This window comes from Strix aluco, chromosome 1 (assembly GCF_031877795.1).
Source record: "Strix aluco isolate bStrAlu1 chromosome 1, bStrAlu1.hap1, whole genome shotgun sequence".
NCBI classification, from domain to species: Eukaryota; Metazoa; Chordata; class Aves; order Strigiformes; family Strigidae; genus Strix; species Strix aluco.
Window position 1 is genome coordinate 124,035,306 of NC_133931.1, and position 18,145 is coordinate 124,053,450.

The 18,145-nt window shown below is 39.4% G+C and overlaps 1 protein-coding gene across 1 annotated transcript in view; it reads left to right on the plus strand.

Moving 5' to 3' along the window:
• DNAJC1 (DnaJ heat shock protein family (Hsp40) member C1) overlaps positions 1 to 18,145 on the plus strand; it is a 121,356-nt gene that overhangs the window by 69,648 nt on the left and 33,563 nt on the right. Inside the window, exon 8 of the mRNA XM_074834150.1 lies at positions 753 to 919. Coding sequence (XP_074690251.1) covers positions 753 to 919 — 167 coding nt within the window. The remainder of the gene's footprint in view (positions 1 to 752; positions 920 to 18,145) is intronic.

An 18,145-nucleotide genomic window follows, 5' to 3' on the forward strand; every position in this document is an offset into this window, starting at 1 on the left:
TGATCCTCGTCCTCTTGTCTTTCCTAAGTTCTGGCAATTTTCAATCAATCTTAAATCTTTCTTTTGAGATAATCTTATATAGCAGATATGTTTTCAGTTGCTGAGATTTAGGTGGTTGTTGTTGTCCCTCCTTCCTGTCCCCTAAGTCTGCTGCTCCCATTTAATACATTTGAAGGACAGAGATCAGAAAACAGTGATCAATTTGAGAAATCAGGTCCAACATTTAAATATTCCTAAATGTGAAAGTGCTAGAACAGCGCTATTGTAGTTACAGAAATCTGAGAACAGAGAAGCTATCTACTGATTCAGAAGCTTTTACTCAGCACAGCTGACCATAAAGTAATACAAAATTGTCTAAAACTCACCTTTCTACCTTTGCCAGTTTCTTTGAAGCCACCTGGACTTTCAAAATCTTTTAACAGCTCCCTATGCTTTCGCCTGTACTATTCTTAATTGCCAGGTGGTGTAGGAGTGACAAGAGCTAACTGTGATTTTGAGGAGCTCCTCATTTGGCCCTTTAAAGCATAGTTCAGGTAGAAGAGGGTCTAAGTGGGTGCATTGCTATTTACTTTTCATAAAAATAAAAACATTATGCAAAACTGAATTCTCTTTTTAACAAAGAAATTGAAGCCCCTTCCTCAGTGAAAATTTTAATATAGCATTAAGAGTTGAGAAGCTAGGCCTGCTTCTGAATTACACTTCTCTGCTGTATTAGTAGCAATACTTTTTTCTTCTTTTTTACTTTTGTGTAGAGGAGAAGAAGCCTAAAGTCAAGAAACCAAAATCAGAATTCCCTGTATACACAGTCCTGGAATCAAGTGCATACATACCATCGTATGATCATGGAGCTTCAATTGAAGAGATTGAGGAACAAATGGATGATTGGTTGGGAGGCAGGAACAGAACACAAAAAAAGAAGGTAAGTTAAAAATCTTTCATGTTGTTATATGTTGTTACATGTTTCACTTGCTTGCCTTTTAAGAAAATGGAATATTGTATGTATACCACCACAATATTCATATACCACTGAAGTTTAGAGAAGTATTAATTGTCAAGCAGAGACATAATGGAAAAGATTATATCGAAGTTCAGTGTAATTTGTGTAATGATACTGGAAATGTTGTTAGAATAGGATGTCGTTGATTAAAATATATGAAAGCTCTCTACGGTTTCTAATATAAATACTGTTCTTGTTCACTAGAAATTAGCAGAACATAATGCAGTCAAGTTTTGAGGCTTGGTTCTTTCTCTTAATTGGAGTTAATAACATTTTGCTTACAAGAATAGATCCTTCTCTAATTAAAAGAAAACAAAAGCAAGGGGGGGGGGGGAGAAACCTTTGCTTTTTAATATCCAGGTGTAGTATCTTTTGATTATGGAACTGCTTATGTACTTTGTGCATCTCATCTGACTTACGCAAAAGTCCTAACAATTCACTTTAGGCCTATTGTTAAGGTTCTTTCTACTTAGAGATAAGGTTTCTTAGTGGCAGTTAGTGTAACTATCTTCTGGTAAACTTTATTAAAACATACTGGCTTGAAAATTCATAGTTTTCATCTTAGAACTGAGATACACAGGTGACAGAAGAAATGTTATAAATTGGTCTCCTGACTTGAAAATCTGCCTTGCTTGGAAGACTGAAATGAGAGGAATGGTGTGTTTGGAGTGGAGTTAGGGCAATACATTGATTTCAGCATCAAAGCAGTGAAAGAAGTTCCTGCTGCCATTTGTTTGATTCCTCTCTGCTGCAGATTTCCTTACTCCTTGGTTGTTTTCAAGCGTGTGAAAAATACTCCCTCTCATTTTAGCCAGACCTAAAATTCTTACTAAAATAATTTTAATTTTGTGTAACCTGTTTAATCATCTACCACTATTGGATTCCTAAGTTTCACAACTTCCCAGTTGTCACTCTTCTCTTGCTGTTACTTTTATCTTTCTGTATTATTTAGTACATCTGTGTTATGTTTACTTTTATATTTCTGTAACAAATCTGTTGTGCAAATGTGCTTAGCTTTTGACTTCTGTGTAAGGGATTGAATCCTTAAACACTGGAGCATATTTTCATGCACTTCGAGAAAGTAAGAACTCAGGTCCTTAATTCTGTAGAGTTGCCTGGGAGTTAAGACCGTATGTACAGTCATTACTTTGTTTACCTTAAGACAAGAAGCACCCCTGGATTGGATTCCTGTTAGTTGCAGCTGTGAACCAGCTTTCCTTACCAGGCTGTGTGGGCAAATGATTAAAGGAGAAAAGATGTATGTTTGTTTACAGTAGCTTGGGTTGGTTGCATGCTTGACTACCTGGATCCCCAAATTCACCCTTCCCTCTGATGGAAATTAAGCCTTTCTTTGGATTTCCATGAAAATCAAGGAATTGAATAAGGCTGGGCCTAGTCCATTTATAATTTTGCACCTCCTACAGAGAGTATATAGAAGTTGTGTCTTCAGAGACACTGCTAAGAGAACAAGTTGTAGATACATCCTTTCAGAATCAGGAGTCACAAAAATTAAAACATACCAAGCTGTTATTAAAAGGTATGTAACTTGTTTTTCTATGCTTACACCTAGATGTTCGCTATTACATCTCATCACTTTGATTCATGAGTTTATTTTTTGAATTATATTCCGTTACAGATGGGGTTAACATTTTAGGGATAAGCAGACAATTTGCAGGTATACTGTCTGGGTAAAGTGTTTGACCTGAACAAACCGTGATGAGGTGTGCTTCCTTTCCTTGACAGCTAATATGTTACCATAATGCAAAATCGACATTTAATACAGTAGTGGAGAGAAACAGATTCATAAACTGTACAAAGAAATGGAGAATATAAGTTACTGGCTCTAGTAGCTTGTAGGAGACATTTGTATGTCAATATGAGAATGTCTGTGACATACAATTTGTAATAAGCTCACTGGAAAAATTGTTGTACCACAAGTGAATTGTTCCTAACTGTCATTCAACACATTTTCCATTTTAAAGATGTATTTTCCTCCCCTACACATCACAGATGTGAACTGGGACAGCATCCCTCTTCTACCTCCCTCTTCTGCTTCTTGCATGGATGTGCAATAAAGTGGTGTGTAACATTCACCTTTCAATTCTGCTTTTCTTATGAGAAAGTTACTCTTCTGCAAATCATTTTGCCATCAGAATTTTTCTTGGGATTGTCATGCTTCACTCATGAGAAAGCTTGTTAGCTTTTCTTTTTCCTTCTTTTCTTTCATGATAGCTGAGGGATGTGGACTGTGTACAGCCAGCCAGGCTTGAGAACAGTTATGTGTGGAAAGGTCAAAGTATCTTGATAAAGTAGTATGTTACTCTGTCATCCATCCAGAAATAAGGAAATGGAGTTGCTGTCCCTGGTGTTGGTATCCTGAGTGTACATGATTACAATTAATTTTATATTGCTCGTGAACTGCTTTGCTTTAGGAGGTGCCTGTAATCCATGGACTAGTGTTTTGGAAGTGTTGTACCATGCAGAGTCCCCAGTTTCATAAAAATTTAGATTATATTCAGTTGTTAGGTTGAAGACAGTCCCTGTGATTACTTTTTTTTAGTACTTTATGATATTGGAATGCTTAGGTCCCTTTCATTTTGGTGTTTGGTGTTTCGGGGGTTTTTTTGAAAGCTGGTTTAATGGCTCATGGGCTACAGTCCTGTAAGCTGTTTACTAATGTTTTTTCCAGTTTGAAAGAGTACGTTTGCGCTTTTTGGAAGAGTGAATTTGGAAGTCTAAGGTTATGAATTTAAATGCATCAAAGTTGTATAAAAGAAAACTTCAGATTTTTATTGTTCCATCTGCAACAGGAATCCAGATATTTTTCTGACAGATATTAATCTAGGAAATAACATTATCATAGACTAAATAGCTCTATAAAGTAGATTTACCAACATGGAGAAGATGTAATGGCTTTCAGAAGTGTCTGACTCACAATTGTTTCATTAAGGTTACATAAGAGCTCTACATCTTATTTGTAGAGCAAGAGTGTGGCTTTGGCACTGCAGAAAAATAAAATGACAATTTTCTTTCTAAAATAAATATTACTAATTATTGATGATAACCGGAATTCTGTATTTGTAAAGAAAAAGGATATTTGTGTTTCTGTCAAGGGTTTGATGAATTTAAAGTTGGTGGTTTCAGAGGCCAGTGTCCTGAGCTCCCCCGCCAAAAAAAAATCACTTTTGTTTGGTAGCCTGGAAAGATGTAAGTTTTTGCTCATCCTCTCAATATGTCTGATAAGTCAGGAGGTATAGGAATAAAGTGCAACTTACAAAAGTTAACCTGTTGGAAATTTTAACTGAATAGAAAAAGATAAATGTTGATGTGAAGGAATAGGTCAAGAGGAATTGGGCAGAGGCTGGGATCAAGATTAATCATGATCTGGGAATAGCTTTGGAATAGAATTATAAAATCATCGAATGGTTTGGGTTGGAAGGGACCTTTACAGGTCACCAAGTCCAGCACCCCTGCAATAAGCAAGGACAGTTTCAACTAGATCAGGTTGCTCAGAGCCCCGTCCAACCTGACCTTGAATGTTTCCAGGGATGGGGCATGTACCACCTCTCTGGGCAATCTGTTCCAGTGTCTCACCACCCTCATTGTAAAAAATTTCTTCCTTATATCTAGTCTGAATCTACCCTCTTTTAGTTTAAAACCATTACCCCTCGTCCTATCCCAACAGGCCCTGATAAAAAGTCTGTCCCCATCTTTCTTATAGGCCCCCTTTAAGTACTAGAAGGCTGCAATAAGTCTCACTGGAGCCTTCTCTTCTCCAGGCTGAACAACCCCAACTCTCTCAGTCTCTCATAGGAGAGGTATTCCATCCCTCTGAACATTTTTTGTGACGCTCCTCTGGACTGGCTCCAACAGGTCCATGTCTGTCTTGTGCTGAGGGCTCCAGAGCTGGGCAGTACTTCAGGTGGGGTCTCACAAGAGCGGAGTAGAGAATCACCTCCCTTGACCTGCTGGTCACGCTTATTCTGATGCAGCCCAGGATATGGTTGGCCTTCAAATAAAATGAATTATTTGCTTCACTGTTTATTGAAGATGATCATGAAAGTAAAGGCTAATGAAAATTGCTTGGAAATGAGAATTACCATCTCTAATGGGGAGGTGACTTTTAATCTCAAATTCGGAAGACTTTGTAGGCTAGTCCTCACCCCACAATTCATTTAAAGTATCATCCTTTCTGAAGAGCAGACATTGTTCTTTTTAATAAGGAGAAAAATACATGCAACTGTCACCCTACTAAGTGACCTAACTGTCAGTTCAAAATGAAGTAGCAGCAATGTATAAGTACATGGAAAATAGTATAAAAAGCAATTTGGAGTACCAGTGTGTATTTTGGATTGGTCTACTAATTTTAATTGATAGTTGCTTAGAAGCATTTGGGGTTTTTCTGTCTGTCTGAATATGATATGGAAGCTGTTAATGTACTGCTGATTACTGTTTCTGTAGGGCTTAGGTACTGAAGTAGATAAGGAACAGGCTATAGAGAAGAAAACAGCTTCCTTACACAAGGTAAGATGATCTACCAAGGGATGTAGAAAGAGGAGTGTTTTCAGATTTTTCAGAAGGTTATATAGCTGGCTGAAAACATGCTTATAGTGTAGTAAAGTTATTCTTCTGTCTTAGTTTGAGAACTCACTAAGTTTATATCCATAAGGGGCTTGTGTTGCTATGTTGTTACTCTCTACTTAGAACTGAATATTAAAAGAAAGTGAGCTATTGGGAGATATACAGATAATATTCACTATTACAGAACTGAGAGGTAATTTTTCTGCACTTCTCTGCAGCAGTGATCCACCTACATTTCATAGAATCATAGAATGGTTTGGGTTGGAAGGGACCTTAAAGATCATCTGTTTCCAACCCCCCTGCCATGGGCAGGGACACCTTCCACTAGACCAGGTTGCTCAAAGCCCCGTCCAACCTGGCCTTGAACACTTCCAGGGAGGGGGCAGCCACAACTTCTCTGGGCAGCCTGTTCCAGTGTATCACCACCCTCACAGTGAAGAATTTCTTCCTTGTATCTAATCTAAATCTACCCTCCTTCAGTTTAAAGCCATTACCCCTTGTCCTATCACAACATGCCCTTGTAAAAAGTTCCTCTCCAGCTTTCCTGTAGGCCCCCTTTAGATACTGGAAGGCTGCTATAAGGTCTCCCCAGAGCCTTCTCTTCTCCAGGCTGAACACCACCAACTCTCTCAGCCTTTCCTCATAGGGGAGGTGCTCCAGCCAACTGATCATCTTCTTGGCCCTCCTTTGGATGTGCTCAAGCAGGTCCTTGGGAAGGAGTGGCTGGAAAGCTGCCAGTCAGAGAGGGGACCTGGGGGTGCTGATTGACAGCCAGCTGAACATGAGTCAGCAGTGTGCCCCAGTGGCCAAGAAGGCCAATGGTATCCTGGCTTGTATCAGAAATAGCGTGGCCAGCAGGGACAGGGAAGTGATCTTACCCCTGTACTCGGCACTGGTGAGGCCGCACCTCGATTCCTGTGTTCAGTTTTGGGCCCCTCACTACAAAAAGGACATTGAATTACTCGAGCGTGTCCAGAGAAGGGCAACGAAGCTGGTGAAGGGTCTGGAGCACATGTCTTATGAGGAGCAGCTGAGGGAACTGGGGTTGTTTAGTCTGGAGAAGAGGAGGCTGAGGGGAGACCTCATCGCCCTCTACAACTACCTGGAAGGAGGTTGCAGAGAGCTGGGGATGAGTCTCTTTAAGGAAGTAACAAGCAATAGGACAAGAGCGAATGGCCTCAGGTTGCACCAGGGAAGGTTTAGACTAGATATTAGGAAGTATTTCTTTCCAGAACGGGTTGTTAGGCGTTGGAATGGGCTGCCCAGGGAGGTGGTGGAGTCCCATCCCTGGAGGTGTTCAAGAGTCGCGTTGACACAGTGCTTAGGGATATGCTGTAGTTGGGAACTGTCAGTGTTAGGTTAATGGTTGGACTAGATGATCTTCAAGGTCTTTTCCAACCTAGATGATTCTGTGATTCTTATGTTGGGGGCCCCAGAGCTGGACACAGCACTCCAGGTGGGGTCTCATGAGAGTAGAATAGAGGAGCAGAATCACCTCCCTCGACCTGCTGGTCACGCTTCTCTTGATGCAGCCCAGCTGGCTTTCTGGGCTGCAAATGCACACTGCCAGGATCACACTGAGCTTCTCGTCAACCAACACCCCCAAGTCCTTCTCCTCAGGGCTGCTCTCAGTCTGTACTTGTACTGGATCTGGCTGAGCCGGAATTGGTTTTCCCCTATAGCAGCCTGCATGGTGCTGTGTTTTATGTTGGGAGCTGGCAGGGTGTTGATAACACACTGGTGTTGTGGCTACTGCTGAGTAGTGCTTACACAGCACCAAGGCTCTTTCCAACATTTTCCCCCCGCAGTGGGACAGGGAGGGGAAAGATCTTAGGAGGGGACACAACCAGGACAGCTGACCCAAACTGACCAAAGGGATATTCCATACCATATGACGTCTGCTCAAGTATAAAGCTGGGGAAAAGGAGGAAGGGGGTGGGGTCACCCTTGGTCCTCTGAGGCAACCACTACGCGTATCAGGGCCCTGCTTCCTGAGAAGGCCCAACATCACCTGTTAATGGGAAGTAGAGAATTTTTTTTTTCTTTTGCTTCCACGCGCGGACGTTTGCTTCGATTTGCTTATATTAAAACTGCTTTTGTTTTACGCACAAGGGTTGGTTTTTTTTCTTATCTTATTTTCTTTCCACTCTTTGCCCTGTTGAGAAAAAAAGGGGGAAGGGGGGGAAGTGATAGAGCGACTTGGTGGGTACCTGGCATTTAGCCAAGGTCAAACCACCACAATACTCCACCCAGCCTGTATTTGTGCTTGGGATTGCCCTGACCCATGTGCAGGACCTTGCACTTGGCCTTGTTGAACTTCATGAGGTTCACATGGGCCCACCCCTCAAGCTTGTCAAGGTCCCTCTGGATGGCACATCCCTTCCCTGCAGCGGCAAACTTGCTTCATTCTACCAGTCCTTGCCTTTGCCTTCTGCATCTTGGCCATTGTGACTGGAGCACTTGCTGGTGAAGACTGACAAAAAAGTTGTTGAGTACCTCAGCCTTCTCTGTGTCCCAGATAACCAGGTCTCCTGTCTCCTTCCGGAGAGGGCCCACATTTTCCCTAGTCTCCCTTTTATCAGTGACATACCTATAGAAGCTTTTCTTGTTGCCCTTGATGTCCCTGGCCAGATTTAATTCTGTCAGGGCTTTCACTTTTCTAACCTGATCCCTGGCTGCTTGGACAATTTCTCTGTATTCCTCCCAGGCTACCTGTCCTTGCTTCCACCCTCTGTAGGCTTCCTTTTTGTGTTTGAGCTTGTCCAGGAGCTCCTTGTTCATCCATACAGGCCTCCTGTCATTGGACTTTTTGTATAGTTTTGATTGTTGCACTTTTCAGAAAAAAAAAACAACCACGTAACAGAAAGAGTAGATCAGCAATAAAAAGAAATTTAGAAAATCATATTTATGAGGAAAGGTTAAATAAATGAAGTTTTTGACTGGAAGAGTGAAGCTGTTGGGAAATAACTGGATGCATTGTTTTTACAGTCCATTACGGGCTTTTTAGGTAAAATGATGATCATTTATCATTACTTACTGCCTTTCATGAATTTGGAGAGAAGGACATACTGAATTTAATTTGCAGTCAGTATGTTTAAATTCAGATTTGGGAACACATGTAGGGGGACGTGTAACTAGACTATTTATGAAACCTTTCTTTGACCATCTATCCCATTAAACTCTATCTGTTGAAAATAGTGTAAGCAGACTCAATTGTATTTGAGGGCATGGAAGTGAAGTAATGAGACTCTTGAGGGTTTTTTTCTATATAGGAAATCATATACTTAGCTAGCACTGAATTGCATATTCATATAGCACTGTTTACACTATTAATGCAAACTGCATGACTACAAAGCTGAGAGGAGTTACTAAAAGCTCATTCTCATGCTGATAACAAAACTCTTCAAAGCAAATACTGAAAAAGTTTATTTCTGAAACTGGTTTTGTTTTGTCACTGAATGTTTGTACTCCCAGATTACATCTTCTTTTCAGGTTGTTAAGAGGAGATAAGTAGCTTAATTTACTTAGCTGGAACTTCTGATTTTTTTTTTTCTTTATCTGTCACCAAAAATTGGCTGGAAAAAGTGTTCTGTTTATGTTTGTTGGGAATTAAGAGAAATTTAGCGAGAATGTTACTGTGGGCTTCCTTCTAGGTTGCATTATTTTGTAGTCTGCATATATTATTAAGCCATTATTGCATTCCTTTGTAGTCATTTAACACTTTACTTTCCTGTTGAGCAACCTATTATGTGGAGCTGGAAGAAAAAAGAGCAACTTATTAGAGGACATGTTTTGTTACATCTGATCTTGTTCTGTCCTTTCTGCAAATATTCATGCAAGAATATATGTATTTACTGTTTCTGGAATCATTCAATTGATGAATCATTGCCAAGTAATTTCTTTCCCAGTGGGATTTCTTTCATATTCTTTGTTCTGGGTTGATTTTACATGATTTGTAACACACGTTGTTTTCATGAGAGTTCATTGTTTATGTGAATAATGTTGTTGTTGCATGAAAATCTTGGCCCTTGAGAAATCAATGGGAGATTTATCGTTGTCTTCAGTGCGACCAGGATTATAATTTCTTTTGGTTTACAGATTCCTCATCTTCTCGCACTGGAATCTCCTCTTCATTCCATATCATTATTTGACTCATTCATCTCTGAAGATAGAGTTCCAAATTCTACCTCAATGAGGGGTGAATACTTTTGACCTTTTGATATTTACTTGCTCTGTAAAGGGGAGATAAAGGTGGAGAAAGACAGTGCCTGATCCCTTCCAGCTGGGCCAGATGTATGGATAGAAAATCATGTTTCTCATTATTTTTGTTTTTCATGTTATCCTGCGGCACTTCTTGGCATTTGGGGTTTTTTTGATATGCAGGAGCACCTGGCTTGATTTTACTAAAGCAGGACTAGTAAAAACTATTTTTGTGCACAGAGCTTGGGAAGCATAGATAACGTGGATCTCCTGCATTTGCTGCACTTTACATTTTGCCCTTAAATTAGGATTATTAAAAATACTGTGAAACAAAAGTATACGTAAGCATTGTTTTTATACTATTTATTGGTAGATGCTGGAAACACAGTAGTTACCATTTTTTCCAATTATTGAACTGTAGGCTGTGGTCATCTTCTACTGAACTCTTTTCTGGTTAAAATGCAGTTTGTGTTTTTATTTTTTTCAGCCTAGGCCATCAAAACACTGTGTTTCATAGATAGACTATTGATAACTGAGTGAGCTTTTTAATCATGAAGGTTTTATTTGAAAGCTGGCTGTGGAACAACAATATAAAATAACTTTAAATGTACAAAGGAGGTCTATCTGCTTTATAGCATTGAAAGGCAAAATGCTATACAAATGCTAAATTATTATTTTGTTAGTTTAAAAAGTATAGTTTTGACAATTAAATCTTAGTCATCTTATAATCTTGCACATTTCATAATTGCCAGCTAGCCTGCCACCTGCTCTCTGCTGCCTTGAATCTTCCCACATCTGTGCTGCTTTGAAATCTGAGTATGCTTTTTCTTTAGTAGCAAATAACATGGTGCTTGTTCTAATCAGACGTCATATGACGGATTACCTGAATACAGTTTCCAGGCTTTTAAAAAATGTTAATTCCTTAAGCAAGCAGTTTGTATCTTAGCAGGATTAAGGTACTGTGTAAACCAGATGTTTTAATAAATTGGTCTTTGAGGGGAAGGGTTTGTTTTGGTGTGCTACCTGAGGTCATCTAATTTTGAAATAACTTAATTTTCTTTTTCTGAGCAGTGAAACAAATATGGTATCTGAAAAGTGTGTCTGTATTCTAAATCTCTTTTATTCCTGGGGCAGGTACAAGTAAGCAACTAGCAGTCCGAGGTTCCTCATGGTATCCTGCTAGTGTGCCTCAACCCTGACCCAGAGGGATTGCTATAGGTCGAGAAAGTAAATCACTCTGTGCCCACTGAATTTAAGGCTCTATATTGAGACTGCCAGCAACCATACCTGTTAGTGTCAGTTATGAAGCTGTTCACTAGGAGCTAGTCTAAGCTCGTAATACGTTTTAACCAGAGCTCTGAACTCATCAAATGGTGATGGCTTTGAGTCACTATTGATCTGGACCATATTGAATTTAGTAACCCTGAGGTGAAAACTCAGTACTCTATTACCAAACTCTTAAGCAATGCAGTGTCACTGAAAAGATACTTCATTTTAAAAAAACACCCAAAAACCCCCATTAGAGTGGTACTGAAAATGTTAAGTCAGAAGACTCCAGGCTTTCCTGTGGTGTATTATGCTTTATGTCACCACAAATGTTGCAGACTCAGCCTGAGTAGCATATTGGGTTTTGCATTTTAAAATAACTCCACATTTATGTCCTATAGGTAACTCCCTACAGTTGTTATATTTACATTAGAGTTATTAGTGTTAATGGAAAAGCTACTTTTGTCCTATGCGCATTTTAAAGTAGGTGTTTAAGTCTACCTATGTAATATACTTGGGCTCCTGCCTGAGGTCAGTGAACAGACAGGTACAGAACAATGTGTACATGTTTCTTCTGTGCAGCAGAATGATATTGATGGTTACAGTTGGGACAGTGTGGAAAAGGCACCCTTTTGTTTGCATACTGTGTTTGTGAAGTAGGGAACAGGACTTAATTTACCAGTAGATAGGCACTTTGGTTATTCTAAAATGTTTGTGTAAATTTTTTTGCCCCATACGTACATATTAGTGATTAGATTCCTCTTTCTCTTCCTCTTTGCTAGCCACCAAGTCAGTCAGCCTAATGAAAAAAACTAGAAAAACTTTGATTTTTTTTTTTTTAAGTATCATATTTAACAGCATTGTTTTTGTTGGTTTTATAGCCGATCTTTTTGTTTCTTTATGTGACTGCTGAACCAAAGCAGTCTATTTCTAGCAAATTAGTGTATTTAGCATACTTCTAGCCAATTGGTGTATTTTTAATTTTGTTTAGAAACAATAGATTTATGTACTCTTTGAATCATCTTTCCTTAAATGCAGACAATAACCTTCTTTGCAGTCTTCTGTCTTAAATATTTAAGTCTCTATGGACTTTACTTTGGACTTGAATAGCTTTAAGGAGAAAATAAATGTGATTTTTTTTTTTTTTTTTTAAATAACATTGGTTTTAATTATTGAGTTTTCCTTGGACAGGATGACCCACATCTTTAAATCTAGAATAAGACCTCTCTGCTTTTGAGCTGTGAATATCAAATCCATTAGGGTCAGAAATCTAACTTCATCTGCAGTATTAAACATGCAATGTTTTTAATACTCAGCTTTTCTTAAGAAAAAAGTTATAGGATGATGATATATTATTCAGCTAGCATCTCAAGTTGATGTTTTCAGTGTTATGGCAGATATACATCAAAGAACAAATTGTATTTGTAAATACAAAGTGAAGAAAATAAATTCTCCTCGTGATGGATTCAGAGAAAACAGTTATGACTGGAACAAATGCCAGTAAGTAATTGTAAGCATTGTAGTAAGCATTGAACCAAGAGTTATGGAGTTATGCCTAAAATAGGTCAGGAATATATAAAAACTGTGAAGAAACACTAACTGAACAACTGGTATGTAAGAATGTGAAATTTATGTATTTCCTTTTCTGCCTTTCTCTCTTCGACTGATTAGTTAGGTTGGATGGGTTAACAAAGCAAACTTTATTTATTTATTCTTGTATTTATAGAAAGTAATAATGTATTTATAGAATATGTAATTCAATAATAATCTGCATTGAAGTGTGCCATGCTCAGGCTGGTGAGAACTAGTATGGGTGGAGAGGTGTTGTAACCTATGCAAGCAGGAGAGTCATGCTGTGAGCTTTTAAGGAGAATATTAAAAAGCATCTAAATTACGTAGAGAAATTATTTGATATGACAGCCAGGGAGAAAGCTTTTTGGGAACAGTATGTTTCACAGCACAACCAAAATTCAGTCTAGATTGCAAAGGAAACAATCAGCCAAAATATATATTTCCCTAAGGACATTTCCTAAAGATAGTAACAATATGTTATATAAACACTTATACACTAGTTTAAAAAAAAAAAAATCAGCTGTGCATATGTGTTGAATTAAGGCCATACAGTTGACATTTGCCTGATATTTCCTGATCTTGATTGAGTTTTTAAACTTTCTGTCTAATTAAATATAGTAGCACAGGTTCTTGTCTTGTACAGACAAGAAGAATAATACACTGATTTCAACACCATGCTATAGATGCTGTGGTGTCAAATTCTAGCTTTCAGTAGTTTTTCAACTGAATCTGTATTCCAGAAGAAGTGATTGATGTGATTTGCTGCCATAATTCAGTCTGACTAGTTTTATGTGTGTGTTTTCTGTATGTAGTTCTCAGGTTTTTGAGTCTGTCAGTTGAAAACTACCCAAGAGCTCAAATTAACTGTGCAGAGTCTTAATCTGTGTGGGCAAATACACAGGGTTCTTAAAATGCAGCTCTGTGTCTGCACTATGCAGCACTGTAAGCTCTGTTTAGACACCTGCCTGGGTCCAAACTAGGGCTATATAGCTTCTGCTGTATGAACTCCTATAACTCAGGTTGGACTACTTAATTCACCTCAGGTCTCGAGTCCTGTTTCATTTCTGAGATTGACATGATAGTTGTCTATCAGAGAGAGACGTGGTAGTTGACATAAGAGAAACCTCATGCCTGTGAGGAGAAACAGGAACTTGATCTTTCCCAGTCAACTGTTGAAAATGTGACTCTTGACATTGGGAGTGTCTCTTCTGTTTTGAAGCTGATACCCATTTCACATAAATTTACAAAAAGCCATGCAGTGCCTTTGTAAATATTAGTCTTCACTGCACTGTTTTTGTCTTCCTGTCAGCCTGGGAGAGATGTAGAAAAACATCCAACAGGACTGCTCTGATTTAGCCCAGTTGGGGTCAGGTGGTGGTAGAAATCCTGATTTTCCTTGGCAGTCACTCAGTTGTCTTAACTATGAAATGAAGAGTAGAGTGGAGATGCAGAAGAAGGAGACCGTAGTTGCACATGTAAGGGGTAGAAGCTAGAGGAAGATGTGAAAGCCGGTTAATCACTGTGACCTTGCCCTACTTTCTCCTGCCCATCCAACGGAAGCGAGAGGGAGCAGTCCAGCATTGACACAGTGTATCCTCAGAATTTTACCAATAAATGAGAGACAAGGATGATACATATCCCCAAAATGGGATTTTCATAGAATCCACAATTTAGGGATCAGAATTTGTAGTTTATGGCACCAACTTCTGTAGTGCAATTCACTGCTGCTGTTTTTGGCTTTTCGACGTAAATTTAAAAGGTGCGGACTGTTGCAATATAGTTACTTCTCTTCGTATGAGTTTAGCTATCTTTAAATTGGAGAATGAAATTAGCTTCAAATGAATCTAGTTTTAATTTATAAATGTAAATAAATATTGATGTTTCTGTATCTTATTTTCCAGACAAACCAATTAAAATCTGGTTAGATTCAGCATCTTTCCTTCTTTCATAATGCCCAGTGCTGCTGCTTTCCTTTTCTTCCTAAGACCATGACTATAGTGGGGTTTGGCCAAATTTATTTACAGAAATTGCTCAGAAATTATAATCTAGGATGAACTCCAGAAACTAAAAATAAACTGAACCATGTAAGAGATGTTTGGCTTTTGTTTTCCCAGTAAAAATATATATATATATGAAATCCTGCCTTGCCAAGGAATGATTTAATGCTACTGATATAGGCATTTTGCCACTTACGAATTTTCAGAGAATCTCAATCTAGTTATTAGCCCTCTTCTAGGTAGTTTTTGATAGGCAGAATACAGTCTTGAAAAGATCACCTTTAGTCTTCAAACCCTCAGTTCAGCACACTTGAGCATGCAGTTACGTTCCGCTTAAATGAATAGGAGTTGCATCCATATTTGAAGTTAAGTTGTATTGGGTTTGCGTGGCAAGATTTTGGTAGCAGGAGACTACAGGGGTGGATTCTGTGAAAAGCTGCCAGAAGCTTCCCCTATGTCCAATGGAGCCAATGCCAGCTGGCTCCAAGATGGACACAGCGCTGGCCAAGGCCGAGCCCATCAGTGATGGTGGTAGCACCTCTGGGATAACATATTTAAGAAAGGGGAAAAAACCAACTTGCGCACCTGCAGCTGAAGAGAGGAGTGAGAATATGTGAGAAAACGAACTCTGCAGACACCAAGGTCAGTGAAGAAGGAGGAGGAGGAGGTGCTCCAGGCGCTGGAGCAGAGATTCCCCTGCAGCCCATGGTGCAGCAGTGAGGCAGGCTGTGCCCCGCAGCCCATGGAGGTTAACGGGGGAGCAGATCTCCACCTGCAGCCCCTGGAGGACCCCTCACTGGAGCAGGTGGATGCCCAAAGGAGGCTGTGACCCAGTGGGAAGGCGAGGCTGGAGCAGGCTCCTGGCAGAACCTGTGGACCCATGGAGAGAGAGGAGCCCACACTGGAGCAGGGTTGCTGGCAGGACTTGTGACCTCGTGGGGGACCCACGCTGGAGCAGTCTGTTCCTGAAGGACTGCAGCCTGTGGGAAGGACTCATGTTGGACAAGTTTGTTGCGAACTGTCTCCTGTGGGAGGGACCCCACACTTTAGCAGGGGAAGAGTGTGAGGAGTCCTCCCCCTGAGGAGGAAGGAGTGGCAGAAATGACGAGTGATGAACTGACCACAACCCCCATTCTCCGTCCCTCTGCACCCCTGAGGGGGAGGAGATAGAGAAAACTGGGAGAAAAGTTGAGCCCGGGGGGAAGGTGTTTTAAGATTTAGTTTTTATTTCTTATTATCCTACTCTGGTTTGATTGATAAAAAATGAAATTAATTTTCCCTAAGTGGAGTGCATTTTGCCCATCATAGTAATTGGTGAATGATCTCTCCCTGTCTTTAACTTGACCCCCAAACCTTTCGTCCTATTTTCTCTCCCCTGTCCAGCTGAGGTGGGGAGTGATACATGTGGCGTCCAGCCAGGGTCAACCCACCACATAAGTAAACTTTAAATTTGGATGCAAATTATTTAGCCTAAACAATTCTTTATAAAATTCTACTGGTTAATATATTGCTTACCCAAACCTGCAAAAGAGGAGAATACTCTTAATGATGGCACGATATGAAAAATAGTACATTGCAGTTGAGGTTGGTTTGTCGTATTGGTGGTGGCACTTTCCCTAATTTCCCAAAGGCGGAATTTCTTAAATATGTTGACTGTCCTTGAGATGCAAGTTGTGAAGGAGTAGAGGTTCTACAGTCATTTGCAGCCAAGTACTGTTCTGTGAAAGGAAATTCTGTATTTTGCTGCAGCCCTTGGACTTTCACAAAGTAAGCATGCATTTACTTACAAAAGTAGCAGATTTGATGCGTTGTATAGCATCAGATTTTTTACATAGACCTCTTCAGAGAACATCAGCATTCTGACCATCCAGGGGTCTCCAACTGGTGCTCTCTTTTTTAATCATGAGATAAAACTGTGTGACTGGTTTTGTTATTTTGTTAAAACACATACATGAACACAGAAAACATAATACTTCAATTTTTACTATTTACTTGGTGATACTTGTAATTCACATTGGAAATCTGCATTGCAACAGCTGTATAAAGAAAATAATGTAAAGAGAATCTAGGTGGTAAGTTAGTAACTTCTAATGTGTATCTTTTTGGGTTTTTTTAACTATGCTAGTCTTGACTGGATATTTACCAGTATCAGCAATGTTTTGCTGCTTTTACTTTGTTGTTCTTGTTTGGAAGACTTTCCCAGTAATGAGAAAGTGAGTGGAGGAAGAATGATACTGACATTAATGGTACATTTTCAAATGGCCACAAACTATGGGAAGGAAAAGCTGTGCATATGAAAAAAACCAAAGGCTAACTGATTTTTAATTAGCCCAGCTTTTGAGGTTATATTTGGGAATTTCTCAGGCAGATTCAATGTTCATATGTTAAGCAGTTTAAGTGGTGTTGTCCTTATTTTTAATTACACATATACTATTTCGTGATAATTAACAATTTAGAAATTTGGGTTTCTTTTGGAAGTGCAGTTGCTTGAGGTTGCCATCACAGATCTATGTTTTATGAATTCATGAAAACTTCTCAGATTTCCCTCCCAATCCCCACCATGTTACCACATGACATCTTGGACTGTTGGAAAACAACTGAAAATTTAGTTCGGTATGGGCCATGTTCACAACGCTTTCCAGGTAGCCCGTTTAGGGTCTTAAATGCATACTGTTTCTGATTCTTGCAGGCATATTCTTGTGGGACATGAGGTTATTTTTTTTCTTTCCTTTTGTCTTTTCCTCCTTCATAGCTGAAATTCACAGCTGCCTTGAGCCATGTCAAAACATGTGTTAGGTTGTATGCTAGATACTATTCTCTATTTTTGTTCTTTGCCAAAGAGAACTTGTATATTGAAACCAAATCTCTAAGTTTTGGTATTCTGCTTAGCAGAATTTTATGATCTTTGGTTATGTTGTCTATTTGGAGAAGGGTGCTGGAGTTTTGATTTGGGTTTTAACGTACTGATAGACCTAACTTGATGAGCCATACTTAGTATAGAAAAAATATTTAAATACCACTGGTGGACATAATTGCTATGTAGTTGTGCAGTATGTTTGTGCATTTTTGGGATGCAGAGTACTTCCTGCATTCAAGTTAGAAATGAAGAGATCAGAATATCCAGACTGTTTTAGGGAGTAACTGATTACTGGCAGAGCAAAATAGCATTGGCAGTGAAAGAATTTAGTTGCATTTGATGTGGAAGGAAGAATGTTATTTAGACATTAACTGGGGTGTTGAAATACTTCTGATGGAGACAGTTGAATCTATGTTATGAAGGAAGGCAAGGGACAAAAATGCCCCACCTGGTTTTGGATAAGCTATTCAAGGTGAATGAAGGTAGGAGAAACAGGTTGCCAGCAACAGACCAAGGATTTTAAAAAAAAAAAAAAAAAGAATCCAAATCCCAAAGTTATTGAGATAAGGTCTGTATCTTATGGTAAAGTGTGCTGGGAAGCAAGACTGAAAAAATGGACAAAGGACAGAAGAGACAGAAGAGGAGAAGAGGATAGCACTGAGGAGTCATTCAGCA